Below are 21,819 nucleotides of genomic sequence, written 5' to 3' on the forward strand. Positions count from 1 at the left end.
TTGGGTAAAGGCCAGGAATTATTTGCTGACTATGAAAGATGTAACACAGTCCTATGATCAAAGAAAACCCTTCTACTTCGAACCTGAAATGTAAGGCAATCCCTTAAAAACTTAAAGAGGGTCTGAGCAACAGCAAAAGGAGTCTTGTTACACTTAATGCTCTCATCTTCTTACACAAACAGTTCAAGAAACGAGAGCCATTAAGACCAAAGCTCAGATATAAGTAGCAAGTGTTCAAAGGACGAAGGGCGTCTTAACTCACCACATGAACAAGTGGCTTGGCCACTCGAACCTTTCCGAAGTGGTCAACCTCCAGGAAACCTGGAGAACCCACGAAGGTCAGGTTATACCCTTCTCCCGAGAGGTCTTTGACGGTGACGATGTCGACGATTCGCCCGACGGGGTCGTCGGCGTACACGACCCATTCTCGGTTCTTGACCAGAAGCTGCGGCGGAACTGAGCATGACAGAGAGAGAGAGAGAGAGAGAGAGAGAGAATGGGGCCGTTATAATTTTGTGGGTAAAATGTCGCCAAGCAGAATAAGAGAAAATATCAGACGTGCATATCTCGAGTTAGTACTTAAATTTTTAAAAATGGGGTTTATAAGGAACACACACTAAAATGTAAGAATAAGATCTGTGATTAATGTATCGGGCATATTTTTTATATATATCTTTCTGCACTTAACGTGTTGGAGAAGCGTTCAATATGTTTTGTATAAATCATATATTTTCCACAGTTCTTCACTGAACCAGCAACAGATGGTCATCGATGCTGATAATTGGAGAAGTGGAGCAATCAGAGAGTTGATGAAATAGTTCACAGCTTAACATACAAGTGGCTATATAAAAAAAGAAGGGCAATAATAATAATGGGCAATATTTATAAAGCACAAAACGGTTGGGCTGTGTAGGTAATAATGAGAGCCTGAAACTACAATATTTAGACAATTCTGAAAAAATAGAAGCCTTAGTTCTGGGAGACTGGCATGAGATAATAAAAGCCAAATCAAGTCTTGGAGATATTTTTGAAAGAATAAAAGCCTCAGGATTCTTAGTTATAATGATAAGAGAACTGGAGTCTATAGTCACTGTGAGGCACTCCTTATTATAGAGGGATAAAAACTGCACGAGGCCTCAATGAAATAAAACTAAAAATGTTTTGTGATATTCAGAGAGTTTCGAGGAACAATTATGGAATAACAGGTAATTAAAAATTGCTGCGATGCGATTCAGAGTACACACAAGATTAAGAATTATGTTGGATAAAAATGAGATGACCAGAAACAAAGGAAGTGTGAGAGCGATCAACTCAAATCAACGAATATATTTACAGATACTGACCATGGGCACTAGGCTGCGGCAACAGTGGAGGAATAACAGGAGGCGTCCTCGAAGGAAAGCCGAGGTTACTGAAGGGAGAATTCTCGGTGATCCAAGAAGGTCTGCCCCTGCTTTTCCCGTTGCCACTCTTCTTGACATCGACTCGGACTTCGACGATGGGCGACGTCGTCCCATCGTGAAGGCGCACCACTAAGATAAAGCTGGCATTTCCATTGACGGCCTGAGGAGGTAAAATAATCTACTCAGTGGTCTTCGAATAAAACATGAAGGCTGACTCGCTGGTGGCTTCAGTTCTAGACTACAGGCCTATATCAAAAACATAGGTGACTTAGCTACATTTGCAATTTTAACATGCGACAGATTATTAATGAATTTGAATATCTGTTCTAATCCAGCCGTCTTCAGTCCTATATATATAGTCAGACTACTTTAAGATTACCGAGAGAGATGTAATTCAATTGGTAACAAATAGGAAATCAACTGATAAGCAGATCTGAATTCAAACGCAAGGGAACGGACTATGCTACACTACACTGATTTTTGCCTTCAAATAGACAGTGACTGAACGACACTGTAGGAATACTTACCAGTCCAGTAAGGTTCTTGGCGACCTTTACCCTGTTGTTCTCGTCCACCGTAAAGTACGTGTGTATGTCTGGGCCTGGGCCCTTGGACTCGAGGGTGAAATACACCGGGTCTTGCTCTGAGTCTCTGGCCCTGAGCGTCGTAACCGTGTGGCCAATTTCGTCGTTTTCGTACAGCACCCAGTGCTTCTCCGAGTCCAAGGAAGGAGGCGAGTTCGCGCCAAAGATTCCTGTGAAAATGTGCCGAACAGGTTAGTGACTGAAGGTCAACCGCTCCAGAAAGGTTTACTCTCTCTCTCTCTCTCTCTCTCTCTCTCTCTCTCTCTCTCTCTCTCTCTCTCTCTCTCGTGTGATTTCCTATTACCTCGTTACCTTTTTTTTTTTTAATTTCATGATCTCGTAACTTGAAAAATCTTGGAATTTTGCGAAGGGAAATGTAGGCATTTTACCCACCCCTAATATTAAGGTCTTGTCTTCTACATGCACGTGATGCAAAAAGAATGAATTAATAAAACATTCTTGTCTTTTATGTGGTTCTCGTGTGTGTGCGTGTTTTGTTTTCGAACATCAAAAACATTATACTGCATTCCTACAGTAATTACAGCGCCTCTTATGCACCACCGGATCCAGGAAAATTTTATCGGGGCGGGTTGGGGTGGCCACCAATTTTCATATTATACATACATATATATATGTGTATATATATTATCATTAAGATTATTGTTATTATTTTTTTCTTAAAATTTTATTATTATTCCTATAAAAAGATTTTTTTCCCATTTTTATATTTTCAATTTATGTTATTATTATCTAACGTATAAAAATGTCGCTGAATGGCGTGGAAAGTCGTTTGATATATTATGAGAAAAATTATTGAAATAGAAGGAAAACTGGCTGTATTATGAGAGAGGAGGGAGAAAGCGGTTGTTGAAAAATGATAATCCGATTGTAATATAAACATATGAAAAGAAAAGCTTATCTTTTTAGGAAATAAGAAAATACTTGGAATGATGAACAAAGAAGACAGGAATATAAATGCAAAACTTTTACCCAAATATGTCGTCATAAAACCGAAAAGGAATATAAATAAATTAGTTGCATTATACAAAAAAGAATAACGGGGTTGTTAGAAAAATTCACAAACTGAAACAAATTTTTCGAGATCAAAAACGAACTTATGCTTACAACAAAGTAAAAAAAAAACTGGCTGAAAATGTGAAAGCGTGAAATACACACAAAACACACTACAATGTGAGTTTCACTGTAAAATCAACCAATATCACAAAGCAATTTCCTAATAAGCGAAAAAAAGAAGCTGAAGCGAATTCTCACTAAAAGTCAACAAAACTGACAAGGCTCTATAAATGCAGATCACGTCTTTCATTTCTTCTTCTTCTTCTTCGTTTTCTGTTATTCAGGAAATACTGAAAACTCTGCTTTATATAGCTGACCTCGAAAGCCATTCGTGCGTGTACGACTTTGCTCTCCGCGTCACGATTTGCACTAAAAATGCAGCTTAAAAAACAACCTGGTTTTTACTCCTGCCGCCATTAACGTGGCTTTAATCTCTCTCTCTCTCTCTCTCTCTCTCTCTCTCGACGATCTGGAATTGATAGATTTATAGATTTTAGGCGTACATGCCAAGCACTGGGGCAACTAAGGCCATTCAGCTCTGAAACGGAAATTGACAGTAAAAGTTTGAAAGGTGTAACAGGAGGAAAACCTCGCAGTTGCACTATGAATCAACTGTTAGAAGAGGATGGACAGTAAGATGTAATAAAGAGAATATGAACGGAGGTACAGTAAAAGGAATGAAAGCAGTTGCAGCTAGGGGCCGACGGAACGCTGCAAAGACCCATAAGTAATGCCTACATTGCACCGCATGGGGTGCACTGACGGCACTACCTCCATACGGAGATCTGGAATTGAGGAAATACCTTGACGTGTCATACACGCGTAAGTATTCGCTTGCAGTAAAATCACAAAAACATTATGGAATACCAAAAAGAAAAATGTTTGATACGTATGTTCATATTAATCAGGGTCGAGGAATTATCTAGGCTGTTCACATCATTGCCTTAGGCTGAGAGAGAGAGAGAGAGAGAGAGAGAGAGAGAGAGAGAGAGAGAGAGAGAGAGAGAGAGAGAGAGAGAGAGAGAGAAAGCTCAGCACCGCTGGAATTAAACTGAGCACTGACTAACTATACTTGACAACGTAGAAAGTAGTAGTATCTTTTACAAAGAATGTCAAGGAAATACTGAAAATAAATAAATAAGAAAAACCTAAACTGCTGAAAACCGATGGCTCATTTTTGAAGTTCAATTCAGTGCAATAACAAAATGCAAAAGAATAATAGGCTGTCCGTCCCAACTCGTCGCTGCCTGCAACAGAGGTTTACTGACAAGCAGTCAGTTCATATTCAAAACAGAACACTTCAAAGGGTAAAAATGATATAAACGCGACTTTAAAATAGTTTTGGATTTCATTTACCAAAGGAATGATGATTATGCTTGATTATAAAAGCATTCCCAGAATACAATTATGATTATGCTTGATCATAAAAGCATTCGCAGAATACAATCATGATTATGCCTGATCATAAAAGCATTCCCAGAATACAATCATGATTATGCTTGATTATAAAAGCATTCCCAGAATACAAGAGCAGAACGATGATCAGCTTGCATGAGTGACATGAGGACCAGGACTGCTAATTTATCTAAAATAAATGAGTTCTTGATGTACAGATTCCTCTACCAATAATTATACTTCTGTACACACATTTACTTAATTTTCCCTTGCCCTAACACAAACATGCATATATATATACATACATATATATATATATATATATATATATATATATATATATATATATATATATATATATATATATATATATATATATATATATATATTTATAGACAGATAGACAGATCGATAGATAGATATTTTACCAGGACTGCTAATTTATCTAAAATAAATGAGTTCTTGATGTACAGATTCCTTTACCAACAATTATACTTCTATACACACATTTACTTAATTTTCCCTTGCCCTAACACAAACATGCATATATATATATACATAAATATATGTATATATATATACATATATATATGCATATATATACATATATATATGCATATATATACATATATATATATATATATTTATTTATAGACACAGATAGACAGATCGATAGATAGATATTTTATTCCTCATTTACATCTTTTCCCTCTGGAGGAGGTGGCGACAGACGGGTACAGCCTTCCGGCTTCTCAGCAAGCCTTCAGGGATGAGCATGTATAAATATGTACATTATATATATATAGCCTATGTATATACTGTATATATATACAGTATATACATATATATATATATATATATATATATATATATGCATATACTGTATATACATAATCAGCCCTCTCTATATATATCTTCATATATATATATATATATATATATATATATATATATATATATATATATATATATATATATACATAATCAGCTCTCTATATATATATCTTATATATATATATATATATATAGAGAGAGAGAGAGAGAGAGAGAGAGAGAGAGAGAGAGAGAGAGAGAGAGAGAGAGAGAGAGAGATTTAAAATGTCCATGTAGTAAGTGAGACGAAGAACCCGAAAATAAAATCTGGATTTAAATTAGCTTCAATTGCCCTAGCCGGAAAGATTTACCGAAATGTGGTGCAAGGCTTGTGGTTGTCCCTGCAGTAAATTTCTTTATTTTATAATTATTGAATTTTTCTCGGAATTTTTTGCGATTTTTTCAAGGCGGTAGACCCTTTTAACATCAGCCTATATTTTCTCTCTCGCTTTGTGAATTATGCATAAAAGGAGTTTTTCTTTTTTAGTCTCAAGACAAAAAATTTATTTTCAGAGACAAAACCAACAACTCCAAGTTCTAATTTCCATATAATAATAATAATAATAATAATAATAATAATAATAATAATAATAATAATAATAATAATAATAATTCAAAGAAAGGAACAAAACTATCGTCATACATACAGCATTGCTAAAGTGTGCGTTCTGTGGTCTAATCAACTGGCATTATTAAAATAAAAATAATAGGCTACTTATAGCTATTTTCTGGTTTTCAATCCCCTCCACCCCCTTCCCCTCGAACTGTATATATTTATTATAAACTGCATTCACACTAAAGAAACCTCTGCATAATATTCACAGTATGAAATGAAAAATACCAAACTCACACAGAATATACTGGCGCTGACAACATCACACCACCGCGCCGTTGCGCTGGAACAGTTAAAAAGAGAAAGTTGGCTAACGGTAACACAGAAAACGCTTCCACCTGACGACGACTCGTGGACATGGCGGTGGGAACGCTCGGAGAGAAAGTAGCTGTTGGGGGAGTCAAGAGAGACCTCAATCGATGTGGTCGGGGAGTGAACGAAGGGGTTTGTGGGGTTGTAGGGGTGGAGAGGATATCCCCTGGGTGACACAGGGGACCCGGTACACGTACGCTGGCATAACGGGGCAGCAGGTTCAGGGCGAGTGAAAACCGAAAACTTTTTCCGCTAATCTGGAGAGAGTGAGACGGCGTGTGTCAGCGGGGCAGGCAAAGTAACTGGGCTGCATTCTTATTAGCCTTGCCACATTCTTCTTTTCGGGTGCCGAAAGCCACGGCATCGGGTTTAACGGTAATCGGCTGCCAGTTTCCGTTACTGAACGGTTACTGATGCGCCTTAAACAAATGGAAAACCTGAGAGGTCAGTCGGCGTCGACTTAAAATATCTTCGTATGCAAAAGCGTCAGGTGGTTTCAAGTCATGCATTGTTATGCGCATCACGACGATGGTGATTCACACAGTGAATGTTGCGGTCAATGACACAAACGGCAATCGGTTGGGTTAATACCAGTAAAAGAAACGCCGATGCCTCAAGGGTGAAAGACCTCACTGAAATTCGTAAGGCATCTTTTGTCTAAATCCATAACTTCTCTATTATTTTAATTTGCAATCATCAAACTTTTGAGCACATCAGGAACTCTAATAAGTCTTTTATGGGCTAATGCTTGTATAAACAGTGTAGGTCTTCGCATTTGATAAACCTCTTAACTTTAATGCAATAGCTCTGAGGTTGTTGGAAATAAAAGCAAACACAAGATGAACATCGTATTTGTTTGCGTTAGCCGTTATTACGGTGAAATAGGTAAAAGTTTTTTTGTTTGCCCCCCTGGAAACATCAACGTCATTGTACAATGAAGACTGAAAAAATAAAGTTGTGTAGTAATACATAGCTTACACAGGCCAAATTAGGACCTGCTAACTACAGAAGAAGGGAGTGGATTCGCTATACTTAATATCAATAAATGAGGCCATACAAATTTAACGACAGTTTTTTTAATATAAGGAAAACTTTACATAGGATGATTACTTTACAACTAAAGCAATACGTTCGAAAAAAAAAAAAAAAAAAAAAATATATATATATATATATATATATATATATATATATATATATATATATATACATATATATATATACATATATATATATATATATATATATATATATATATATATATATATATATATATGTATAAACGTCTGTCAAGTGCTTCTTTTTGCTCTGCCTGCCTCTGTCTCCGCTTAATTTACAAAATAGAACTGTAGAGAGATCACAAGATCCGTCATTTTGGACAATTCGCCAGCTTCAACTCTTGTGACGATGATCAAGAAATACAAATGGAAGAATATGCAATTCAGGAATTATTTCTAGAAATCAAGGCATATAAGGCTGTTTATCCGGAATGAGTGTCCAAAATTACTTGTGACAGATATGTCTATTCAATTTTTAGAAAATTATTTACTCTATGTTGTATATATATATATATATATATATATATATATATATATATATATATATATATATATATATATATATATATATATGAATACGACCCCTTGAGTGATTAAAATAGATAAAAAGTTAAAAGCAATTATATATGATATATAAATAGAACAATATAAATATATACATAAATGTGCATACATATACGCATACACACACATGCATACATACTGTATATATAAACATTATATATATACATATACATATATATGTGTGTCTGTATGTGTATATGTTTGCACACATATGTATATATTTATATTTTTATATTTATATATCCTATATAATTGCTTTTAACTTTTTATCTATTTTAATCACACTAAAGGGGTCGTATTCATCCCTAATATTATCAATACAAAGGCAAAAACTAAACAAATTCCTCCCTCACTCTATCTAGGCCATTTTCACTCTTACGTAACATTCGAACCGGTTCCAGTGGATTTTATTTTTTGACATACAAAATAAGGAAACTGAAATTCCATCACTTTTACTTGGGCTTATCCAGGGTTTACCCACTCTTGTAAACAAGTAATTTCGCTGAGTAAGCAAAAACATTCTTTCTACTGTACTATCGGACAAAATTCACTGTTATTGTAGGCGCACCTTGATGTTCCGTTTTCTTCGCCCTCCATTTTCTTTTGCTTCAAAGTCATACTTCCCTAAGTCGTAATTATTTTTGACGTACTTGGCAGGGAACGGCAATAAATATTTAGTATTCACTGTCGTTTGCCACCTTTCTCTCAATCATCTATTTCTTTTTCGTGGTTGCAGTATCGATATAATCAGCAGGTTGATTCTTGCTTTTATCTTATTTTCATTACATTATCTTTAATATTTATTGTACCGGTAATCAGATGTTTGACCCCGTTTTTCCTACACAAAGGATAAATGACATTGGCGTACGAGTATAATACGTTTCAGCATGCAAAACCAGTACTGTTAGGCGGACTATAGCTTAATACTACAGTATTTTCTTCTTAAGTGTTGGATTTTTCAAATTAAAAGTTTTAATGTTTAAGGTTTCTCACAAGGTAATAAATTTCTCATCGTGTGCCGAAACCTATGACTTATGTTTCTCTCAACTGAGGTTTCCTAAAGCCCTTTCCTGTAATACTCCTTCTAGAAATGGTCACTCGTGCCAAGTAGAGCTTAAAACTGAACTGGGTCCTTTTCTTTTGTTAGTCATATCAAATGTTAAATGTCTCCAAAATTAGAGTGTGGAAGGCTTGAATTTCACATAAATGTATGAATAAAAACATATAACTTCACCCCTCACTCTTAATGGTGTCCCTGTTTTCGCGAGATGAATCCAGACAAGCAGGAAGCATCCTCAATCCAGTTCTGATCCAAAAGAGCAAAACTGTGTCAAAGAATACGACTTATGAAGTAGGCTAGTACTAAAGTTGACAAACATTTCAAATAAAACGCAAGAGGCTTCTGAAGACACAAAGATGTGTCAGTAATCTCATGATAAGAGGAAAGGTTGAGATAAACACTATACAATGAGCCACTGGGCATTACAGGAAAAATTAATCATTCAGGGGGTGCTGTTGCAAAGGCAATGCCCCCAACAACTCGTTCTAGCTGAAAGAAAGAGCTTCCAGTTTTCTTTGGTTATTTGTTGAAGTGTGTAGGGGCATTGGTGATTTCCTATCGGTCACTCCAGTGATTCTACAACAAACTGATACATGACCAACAGCGACTGTACTGCCTGGCGCCTATACTCTACCAACCACGATTAGAGAGCTGACCTGATGCCAATTTTACAAAACAACAACTTGACAGACCTTTGAATGTCTTTGAGCCAGGTACTTTAATCTTCCTATTCCGCCCTGCTTAGGATTTGTCTTCAGTCCATTTCTTCTCCACAACCTCTGAACAATAAAAAATTTTTCTTATTTTTACAAAGATTTACCGTTGTATGTATAGTCGATTTATAAATGTTTAACATTTTCGTCTAGACAAGAAACATCATACAGTATTTACATTTAAGTAACTGCACCTGGTTGGAAGTCGACCATCGCTCAGATGTCTTCCAATTAATGAAGGTGCTTCACTTGAGTCTGTTATGAATATACACTACGAGATACAATACCCCCTATGACCGTGTGAAAATTTGTTCTTGTCATCTTGTTTGGGAAATGGAAATGGAATACAGAGTTTAGGCCAAAGGCCAAGAGCTGGGACTCATGAGGTCATTCAGCACTGGAAGGGAAATTGAGAGTAGGTAGGTTTGAAAGTTGCAACAGGAGGAAAGCCTCGCAGTTGCACTAGGACATGCTTGTTAGGAGAGGGTGGATAGTAAGATGGAAGAAGGATAATATGAATGGAGGTACTGTAAAAGGAATGAAAAGGGGTTGCAGCTACGGGCCGAACGAACGCTGCAAAGAACCTTTTAGTAACGTGCACTGACGGCGCTACCCCCCTACGGGATCTTTTGGGAAGCAATTTTTAATGAAACAATTAACGATAATTGCACATTCCTTTACTTTATTAAATTTAGTGAATATCGCAACGTCAATAAGAAATTTGTATTTGATCTTTTTTCAAGCAATTTTTAATTATACAGTTGACGTTAATTATCTTATGCATTCCTTTACCAAATTAAATTTACTGAATTCCTCTAAGTCAACATTAAATATTAATATTTTTTTCAAGAAACTTAATGATGCAGTTAACGATAATCATCTTATACACTTCTTTACCAATTTACCTGAATTTATTAGAATCTCGACCAGAATCGCCAACAGTCCCTGGGGGCTGTTACAATAATATTAAGGACCAGTGTTGCAGTGAAACAAGGCAAAGATGCTATGAACAGTGCCTCTGCTAAAAATCTCCTGTGTTGCCGATATTAATGGCAACATCACTGCAAACATCACTTCAAACATATCGAGAATTCTATACACATTAGGCTAACTATCAAATGTCTTAAACGAAAAAGTACCCAGAGCCGATAAAGGAAAATTATATGGGTTGAAATACGTGCAATCATAAAAAAGAAACCATATGTTGGTGAATTTCATGAGCTTGGTCCAAAAGTTGACTGTGATTGTTTATAGGTCAATCATTGTTGAGTTGCAAAATTCAGTCATTCAACCATAAGACCGTGACTGAAAATGAACAGACGCCTGACAAAAGGTAAATCAACCGAACAGACATAAAAGCACAGAATGCAACAATACAGAATCCGCAATGAAAACAGGGTGCTCAATAACGCAGGGAAAATATGCAACAGAGTGATTGATTGAATCGTGAAAACTGGCGTCACGAAGGACCACAGACATCACACAGGTTAATGTCAAAGAATCAAGTAATAAATGAATATATATATATATATATATATATATATATATATATATATATATAATATATATATATATATATAATATATAAATGAATAAACGATATATAAATACGTATACACACACGCACACACACATATATAGATTATACATATATATGTGTGTATATATATACTGTATATATATATATATACATACATACATACACACACACACACACACACACATATATATATATATATATATATATATATATATATATATATATATATATATATATATATTCATCGCCTTAATTTCAAATGAATAAGACTAGCTTCAGCCATTAGCCTATGAATGGCGACTTTGCATTAGCGTCCCTTAATGTCAAAAGTTCATACGCGTTCAAATACCAATGCGTTGCATTCCTAAAGGTTTACGGGACTTATATAACTATACCGACGTATATTTATATACCTAACTCCGTATATTTTTGTAAAAAAAAAAAAGAATACACGTTTCATACGCACCGCATACAAATACCAAAGGTCATTCGCACTCCTTTTGTCCGAGTAATATTCCTCTTGCATCCGCCATTACGGACCTACCAAAAAACACGAATGTTGACGGTCCCGCCCCACCCCACCTCTTCCCCCTTTCCCAAGCGACTCTAAGGCCCACCCCAAGACCCCTGGGAAACCCCAGTGTAGCAATGAACTCCTTGCCATATCGAAGGCGGCGGAACGCAGAGCACCACCAAGTACGACGCCCTCAAGGGAACCTTACGTTTTGTGTGTGTGTGTGTGTGTGCAAACTAGGACCGAAGTCTGGATGTTGATATATGTCTCCACACAGACACACATATAGACATACATACTAATATAAATATATATATATATATATATATATATATATATATATATATATATATATATATATATATATAATTTATATATATACATATACTGTATAAGCAGTATATAATATATATATATATATATATATATATATATATATATATATATATATATATATATATATATATATATATATATATATATATATATATATATACTGTACATACAGTATATATATGTATATACATATATACTTATAAATATAAATATAAATATAATATATATATATATATATATATATATATATATATATATATATATATATACAGATAGATAGACAGGTAAAGATAGATATGTGCATGTGTATGAGCATGTGAAGCCATTCACAAATATCCAAATTTCACATGCGTGAGCATTAACGTATGCACACATACCCACGCCCACACCCACACCCACACACTTTACATGCGCTTGTTGTAATTCAGACTCTAACTAGTCACCTTCTGAACGGCACACCCTAGAGTCAAATCAACACCCACGGTATCCTTCTACTCCCAGGACTGGCCGAAGGACAATAGGAACAAGGAGGACAGAAGGCAGGATCTCTGATGTTCTTAAGAGAGAGGATACACTCATGGCGATGTTTCTTTTTTATTATTATTATTTTTTTTTTCTTTTGACGCAAATGGATGTTCAGTCCTGAGGAAGTGAATGACCTCTTTGATTTTTTCTCATTAACAAATGTTTAAATTGGGTAATAATCTCATGCAAATCAAAAGTGCTCATTAATTCATATTTAATACTACATAATTAAAAAATCATGTTTAACCAAATATATATATATATATATATATATATATATATAAATATATATATATATATATATATATATATATATATATATATATATATGTATATATATGGGTGCTCGTAGCTCAGTGGTTAGTAAGCTGCTCCCCTCCTCAACAACCAAAAGAAGCGGGTTCGAATCCCAGCTGAGTCTGAATGGATTTGGGCGCTGTTCTTTCAAGCCACCCATACCTGGGGTGATAAGGATATATACTAACCACTGAGCTACGAGCACCCGCGTGTATATATATATATACATATATATACTATATGTATATATATATATATATATATATATATATATATATATATATATATATGTATGTGTGCATATATATATATTTATATATAAATTATATATATATAGATGCACATATATATATACACATTTATTTATATTTATATATATACATACATACATATATATACACACAGACATATATATATAATATATATATATGTACATAATATATATATACAGTATATATATATATATATATATATATATATATATATATATATATATATATATATATATATCTTTTCCAATTGGGACGAAGCTGTTAACCCAAATTCCCTGAACCACGGATATTTAGAGAGTTGCTTAACTTCGCTGATAGAACGACCAGTGGTATTTAAATGCATGCGTCAAGAAACCTATTTGCATACATCATGTTCAAGAAGTATGAGCGGAAGAACTACCTGGAAACTGAAGCGCCAGAGGGCTCACATAATTATACCCTCTGTCACGAAATCATGATATTCTTAGCTCTAGCAGAATTCATAATCGCTTTGTTTTAAAACTCTGCACAGAATGTTACCTCCTGTTACCCCTTTCGAATGAACACCACCATATACTTTGGAGGCTTGAATTTCAAGTCAATGGTCCCTGTGGGCTTGTTACATACGAATAAGGTTCATCTTCTGAATAATAATAATAATAATAATAATAATAATAATAATAATAATAATAATAATAATAATAATAATAATAATAATTATGGTGTTCTTGGTAAAAAAAATTCGTCGAATAATGTGATCACTTAATGACAATAAATTCTCATTTTCGAATGTACTTATAAATATTCGAACCTTTAGACAACTTCCCAAAAACGCACTATTACAGGTAATTTGACCAAAAGTATTGTCATTTGTCATTCTGTCTTTTTTAAAGTAATAGAGAGTCAATAGCAAGCGTGACACATACGCGAACAAGAAAAATTTCCATATAGACATGTCTAAGAAAGATAGTCTACTGGTACTAGAAAACGACACTGCTAGGAGTTCTATCTAGGCTACAGCTAAACTGCGGGATAGTTTGCCTCGTGCAGTTGTGAAATCAGATCTTCAGACGTTTCAGCCCATAGCAAATTCATTTCTGCTTTCTGCAGACATCTCCTGAATTCAGTTGATTCGGTTTTATTGTCTATTTACTCGTAATTATTTATTTATTACCCTTTCCTATAAATTCTCTCTTTCTCCCTAGGCTGAAGTTAAGTATACCTTAGTTTAACCAGACCACTGAGCTGACTAACAGCTCTCCTAGGGCTGGCCCGAAGGATTAGACTTATTTTACGTGGCTACGAACCAATTGGTTACCTAGCAACGGGACCTACAGCTTATGGTGGAATCCGAACCACATTATAGCGAGAAGTGAATTTCTATCACCAGAAATAAATTCCTCTAATCCTTCATTGGCCGGTCGGAGACTCGAACGCGGGCCCAGCAGAGTGCTTGCCGAGAACGATATCGACCCGTCCAACGAGGAACTTCTCAGGCTGATTTCCCTTTAGAGCCCTCTTGGGTTTAGTGTCTTCAGAGACAAGCCCTAATTTCCAAGAAAAGTAAACTTACTGAGATATTATTCTTCGGTGTCTGAAGAGAGGTTATTGGTTGACAAAAAACAAAGAGTTTAACATCTTCGGGTGAAAGCAAAAACTATAAACCTTGTGTTAACAGAGACAATAATAATAATAATAAAAAATCTAATATCGTGCAGTGTATTAACAAATGATTATATTTACAAGCTCGACTAAACTTAGAGCAATGACAAAAGGAATCTGAGACAATTCAATTAAAACATCGTACAAATGTGACAGTGCATTGGAGAGAGAGAGAGAGAGAGAGAGAGAGAGAGAGAGAGAGAGAGAGAGAGAGAGAGAGAGAAGAGAATTGCAAAGTGGAAAAATTTTTCACTACAGATAAACCCTTACACTAACGTCCATTTAAAATCAGCTCCTGAGAAAAAAAAAACGGTTACTCATCGTTAAAATGAAAAAAAAAAAACGTAACGGTCTATGATAAACCAAAGTCTAAAGACCTTCCGATTGCCATAAACAAAGGAAGGAAATAGATGAATAAAAATAATGTCCATATATATATATATATATATATATATATATATATATATATATATATATATATATATATATATAACAAGCACTAACAGTTCGTTTAAGACACAAGATACTTTTATAAAGTCCTTCATATTTGTATGCATTGGTTGATGTTAGGTTATCGGGCCATAGCGGATACTATATACACATTATACTCTTACAGTCCAACGGTCAGGATTCTCGATACACCAGAGAGGAGAACCGGTTGATTCCCGCCCAAAGAGGGCTGGAGATATAGGTGTATGTGTGTGTGTGCGCGCGCGAATAATATAGTGAGTAATAATATATATTATATACATATGTATATACATGCATTTATATGTGTTTATAACACATACACACACATATATTTATGCAGTATATGCATGTGTGTGTGTGCGTGTATGTGAATAGGCTAATATGGTTCATGCAGTTCAACGGTCAACGACCTCATACACACATAGGCTACATAGCCTCTGTATATATATGCATGCATATATGTGTATACAACACACACACATATATATAAGTATAATATATATATATATATATATATATATATATATATATATATATATATATATATCGGTATATGCGTGTGTGTGCAGTTCAATGGTCAACGACCTCGTCTCACCAGTGAGAAACCGGAGTTCGATTCCACAGGAAAGCAACGTCACAACGCCGTTTTCTAAAGAATTCCTGGTTTCCGTCGTCCTAAATAAATGAATTGTGTGCCTGTAGGTTATACGACTCTGGTGGGTTGTAGCCAAGCCGAAGAGAGGAATGGGCTGGCAATCTCATCACAAAACAACTTCCACAGAAATGGGAGGTTAACACCCTCTACAGTCACCCACCTCGTAAGGTGGAAAGGCATATTTAGAATCATATTTATAAGTATACAGGACTATGGTATCGTTGCCTCCAAAGCTTCGTGATGCAAAGGGCCTATGTGAAATTCTATTGCCTCAAATTTCCATTCATAAATATATATATATAGGCTAATATATATATATATATATATATATATATATATATATATATATATATATATATATATATAAATCTATATCTATATATAGGCATATATATATATATATATATATATATATATATATATATATATATATATATATATATATATATATATATATATATAATGCTAAAGCATCTAACAAGTAATTGATCAAACAGCCCTCAAGTGGATTTGAACTTCTCTTTTATTACACTGCCAGTTACAATCCCGTTCAAATGTTACGATGTGTGTGTGTGTACATCATTATATATATACACATATATATATATATATATATATATATATATATATATATATATATATATATAAAATTTATTATTTATCGTAAGCCATTTCCCCTCCGAAGGGGTGTCTCCACAGGGTGTTAACCTCCCAGTTCTAGGCTAGTGTCTCGAGGAGGATGCCGCTTCTTTCTACGTGGCAGAAATACGCCCCTATTTACCCGTATATGCAGACGTTTCTAAACCTTCCACTTCGTATTTATACCTTCTCGAATATATGTATAAAAGAAGGGTTGGTCAAAAATAATTGCAGCTCCTGAGAACCATTTTTTGTAGCTCTCTCTCTCTCTCTCTCTTTCTGAGGTTTGGAAGCCTCCTAATTTTCCTTAACGATCCACCTTAGGCCTTGAAACCACAGCTTCCTATGAATGGTTCTTGGTTTCTTTAACCTTCAATCCTTCCCCCATATCTCTGCAGAAAAGAACACTTACGACAGTGCTGCTTATCATTTAACTATGTGAGGTTAATGCAAATTACTGCTGTTCCTCAATTCTACGCCTGAGAGACCATTCTAACTAAAATGGAAAATCACGTAAGAGCTGTACGTGTTTAATGTTCGTGTATAACATATATATATATATATATATATATATATATATATATATATATATATATATATATATATATATAGATTATCTTACTTCCTACTGTTTCTAAATTACTCACTATAACATTTAGAGACTTTTATAGTCTGGTCTTATTAAACCTCTCTCCTATGATCCTTTTGAATAAAAAAAAATTCTTCTTTCAAACTGATTTTATTCTAAGCTCTTGCTACTGTTGACTAAATTTCTCCAAACTTCGTCCCTTGTCCACTTAACTTAGTTCTTGCCATTAATTTTTGCTGTCTTCTCGCCAGACTGCTAGAGTTCTCTGTACAGGAGGCTTCAATGAACAATATACAGCAAAGCTCTACTCAATTCATACTGACGTATAATGTACAATGAACAAATTACTCGACAACATAATATCTAATATTCCTATTTTGTTTTCCTTATACTCGAAATCCCTCAAACTATTCTTACAATATTCCTTTTCCCCTGGGATCACTCTCTGCCATTCCCTAACTTTCGTTCGTAAGTAGCTGTAAGACTGAAATATGAGCTTTTCTTCATTTTTCTTTGATATATTTCCGAACTGCTCACAAAACCCTATTCTCACAGTATCTTCATTAACCTCAGATTTTAAGGGTTTCACATAAATATGACAAAAATCCAATAGCCCATTTTGTTTTCAACTGAAAAACTAATCCTTTGCCTACAAAGTTCTCATTAACTCTAATGAAATTTACTCTTTCCTAAAGATTCGGCCTAATCCGCGAATATTTGAAAAAAAAGGAAAAATTTCATACCTTGACAACTGATAAACGAGAACTGACTACTGGATGCTTTTCGTGACCACCACGAATGAGTCTCTCAGTATCTTCAGTAGGTATAACCTGATAATTCCTCCCTGGTTAAGTGGAAAAATTATAACCCCTTGCAGAGAGAAGGAACAGAGAACCGCCAACTCCTGATATAAATTTATATATTCGGTTCTGAATTATGTATCCTTCAGATCCAGCTACACTGACTATACTATCACAACTTTTCAAAAATGCCTACGGCACAACAGAAACCATGGTCTCGGTTGGGTGAGTCCACAGGACCACACCACGCCACTATTGTACAGGTGGGTGAGTCCACAGGACCACACCACGCCACTATTGTACAGGTCTAAGTCTACAGAGCGCACCAGGCCACCATTGCGCAAATTCCATGAAGCCGACTTAATCTATACCAAGGCATCAATCAACAGTAGCCAAAATACCATTTTCCAGCACCTCACAGAGCAACAACCAAAGACCTGAACTGGAGCAGCTCATGATGTGCGTTAGGTGTCTTTAGTAGGCCAAGACTTGGCCATCTTGTGTTTGGAGGTTATTGAATTTCTCTACAAAGGCTATTAATTACCATAATTACCGTACAGATTTCCCCAGATTACATATTTCCGTTTGTGTGTAGGTGCCAACTAACAAATGACTACTCATCAACACTTAGGCCTAATAATGGATGTAACAAATAAGGACACGAGAGAATCTCTTCATTGAAACTTGGGAAATCAGGAAGATAAGGGAAATAACAACAGTGAAAAACAGCTTCAAACATCAAAGATATTTATTTTCCCAGGCGTCTCCAGCAACAACAATAACGAGAGAGAGAGTGTGTGTGAGAGAGAGAGAGAGAATGTGGTTCACTGACTTCTCCTTTCAGCCAATGAGAAGACATACATACATATATATATACAGTATATATGTATATATATACAAATATACATATATATACAGAGTATATATATATATATATATATATATATATATATATATATATATATATATATACATATTGGTGATTGGGTCAAGAGGACGTTACTCACTCATTCACAGCTAATACTTTGCGATGAGGTTGCTAATCCCATGCCACCATCTACTCTAGCTGTGCACAATAAATTAGTTACCCTATGAACTGCTTGGGTTCGCAAAGGCATAGTGGATTTGCCACAGCCCAGCGGTAGAGCACTGGGATTGCAACAGGGTGGTCTGCGGTTCAGTCCTTGCCTGTTGCCCATCAGTCGACCCACATTAGCTGGGGTTAAGAATTAACAGCATGGAACTTACAACCTTAACCCTAAACACTGGCTGAAAACCGAAAGCTGTCTTTCTGGAACCACCCCCTTTGCAGAGAACAAATAAGGATATATGAACACATATACTCTCTCTCTCTCTCTCTCTCTCTCTCTCTCTCTCTCTCTCTCTATATATATATATATATATATATATATATATATACATATAGGGTGTGTACATTTTACCATTACCCTCTGATTTTTTGTGCATGCAACCAAATTTAAAATTCAACGATATTTTTCTAAATTCTTAGTGAGTTTTAACAACCATACATACACATACTGACAAACAAACGCACTCACACATCCTACTTTCGTCACCTGGCGTTCTACAATGTCTGCCATCTCAGATTTTCCATTTCTTAAGTGGATATCTATTAAACCTAATGCAAAATAAACCATAAATTACCTTTGATAGGGACGAAAATGATGCAGAGAATGAAGGCCTGGGCAATATCCATGACGCCTACAACTTTCATTCACTCAGACAGGTTCATCCTCTGAGGCGGTAACACCATCACAACAGTCATCGTATTATGCTTAATTTCATTTTCACATCACAAGGGTTGGGCGTATCGACGTCATTATCTTGAATATTGCACGACTCAACTACAATGATTTCAAAGTAAATCAGATTAACTCCATTTCCGGAATTATTTTCATTCGTACACTTCACTTGCTACTTTCTCTTTAATATCACTTTTCTAGTTTCTCCTTTCTGTTTCCCGCAATGACCAACGTTCATCGCCGGTATTCACTTCTGTTATATGAAATGAATGCTACAAGTCTCACAAAAACATGAGCAGTTTCCCCACTAGAAAACTTTTGAGAGATCCCCGTTACGATCACAGCGAGCGCTTCTACTAAGAAATCTCTTCCAACTCCAAGGCCCTTTGCTCTTCAGATCCGCCTACACTGTTGCCATACGTCGAGCTCTTCTTTTCCTGATTCAAACCTCGAGTCACATAAGTTTTCCTGTGCAGCTTAATAGTTATGATAGCTTTTTCACCTCACATTAAAAAATACAAGAACTGTTTGTGTAGGAAAGATCTCTTCTGTGAATTCTGGACAGGAATTTGTCCCAGACTACGGGTTAATTCTTAGGTGGTTGCTCACAAGGCCACTGTACCTTATACATCGGTGTCTCGGCCAATGGCAGGTAGCCTTACTCGCAGCCAAGCCAATACGAGGTCTTCTTACATGCACCTCAGGTGAGAGAGAAACGCTACCGCGGGCGATCAAGTAGGACGAAACAATTTCGAATTCACTTATCACTACCACCATTACGGCTTTGTATTGAATGAAAAGCTTTCACTTTCTGTTATGGAAGAGAGAGGAAGATAACATATGAGATGCGGCGAGCTTAAGTCTTGTGTATCTTATTAACGGAACGTAGGGACATGCTTCGCCAAATATGCGTACGAGACCCGACAAGTAAAAGGCAACTATGCGGCATTGTTATGGTGCAGCAGAAGGTTTCAACAGTGTGTGAGTGTTTGCGGGAAGGGGGATGTTGGCAGCAGCGATGACGTCAGAACATACCTGGAAAACCTCTGGTGGTGAGTTACCACCCGAAATCATTTTAAGACGTCGACGAGACCTGCCTAAGTCTTGTTTGTCTTGATGTGTATATCCGCGTTTACGTCCTCTTACTGCTTCATGTTATGGAAATAATGGTCATGGCCCGAACGAACGCTACCGCAGTATTTTATTTTTTTTTCCTTGGAGATGGACACTTGTCGTCCTTCCTGTAAATTAGACAGGAAGTAGAAAGTTGCCCGAAGGTGTACGCAGAGGAATCAAGCTGGCCAGGTGTTCATGAATGGAATACCGTGTGTGATATCTTTGTCTTTCCGCCATCGCCTATAACGGTGTGAGGGTTTCCCTCTTTTTATAACCACCAATAAACCCTCCTCTCTAAAGGAAGATGGTTCTATTTTGCTACTACTATAGTTACTGCTCCTGACGATGATAGTACAGATATGTATTTTCCTTTGTTGTTTTTTTCTTTTTATTCGTATTTTACGTTCTGGTAATTGCTTGTTCCAGTAATTATGTGCTTTTATGATAATTCATTTTCACGCTCTGTTGTTGAGTCACAAGCTTGTTTTTTTTCTCTCTCTAGGGGAGTAAGCAGCTTCATCACGGAAGAAAAATAAACATTCTGGTCTCCAGAAGTAATAAAGCCACTAACCGTGAAATATCGGTTGATGAAAAACGCATTTAAATAACAATGCAGACTGGTCGTTAGTGTTACGAGGGAAGACAAAAGACTGTCGGGAGGACCACTTCTAGGCCTACGCAAAGAAATGGATGACATTTTAAATTTTGCATATTAGAATATAAGCGACAATTAAGAGGTGGACAATGGTAATGAGAGAGAACTTTAAAAAATAATAATAATAAAGGACGGATGGATGCCATTTCCAGTATAACGGCCATAGGCAACACTTGGTGTCCCACACTTGCATTCGTTCCTTCCATGAAACTGAGCGGAAATTACGCGAACGCTGAATGACATATTTGGGATTCGCAGAATTAGAAGTCATTTAAGAATTCGTCGAAGCTGATACCTTGTTTACAGAGCATCAACTCTACTTACCGTCTTTTTCAAATTTTAGTGGTTTTGTCACCTTTT

At 35.7% G+C, this 21,819-nt stretch overlaps 1 protein-coding gene across 2 annotated transcripts in view; it reads right to left on the bottom strand.

Moving 5' to 3' along the window:
* LOC136839551 (tyrosine kinase receptor Cad96Ca-like) overlaps positions 1-20,664 on the bottom strand; it is a 36,487-nt gene extending 15,823 nt beyond the window's left edge. The window contains exons 1-4 of one of the 2 annotated variants that reach the window (XM_067105791.1): positions 19,591-20,664; positions 1,931-2,157; positions 1,344-1,563; positions 263-456 (exon numbers count right to left, since the gene is read on the bottom strand). In XM_067105791.1, coding sequence (XP_066961892.1) covers positions 263-456; positions 1,344-1,563; positions 1,931-2,157; positions 19,591-19,660 — 711 coding nt within the window. In that variant the 5' untranslated portion in view covers positions 19,661-20,664. The remainder of the gene's footprint in view (positions 1-262; positions 457-1,343; positions 1,564-1,930; positions 2,158-19,590) is intronic. The other variant, XM_067105792.1, reaches the window with a different exon arrangement.
* Positions 20,665-21,819: the final 1,155 nt, after the last annotated feature.

Source organism: Macrobrachium rosenbergii, chromosome 6 (genome assembly GCF_040412425.1).
Source record: "Macrobrachium rosenbergii isolate ZJJX-2024 chromosome 6, ASM4041242v1, whole genome shotgun sequence".
NCBI classification, from domain to species: domain Eukaryota; kingdom Metazoa; phylum Arthropoda; class Malacostraca; order Decapoda; family Palaemonidae; genus Macrobrachium; species Macrobrachium rosenbergii.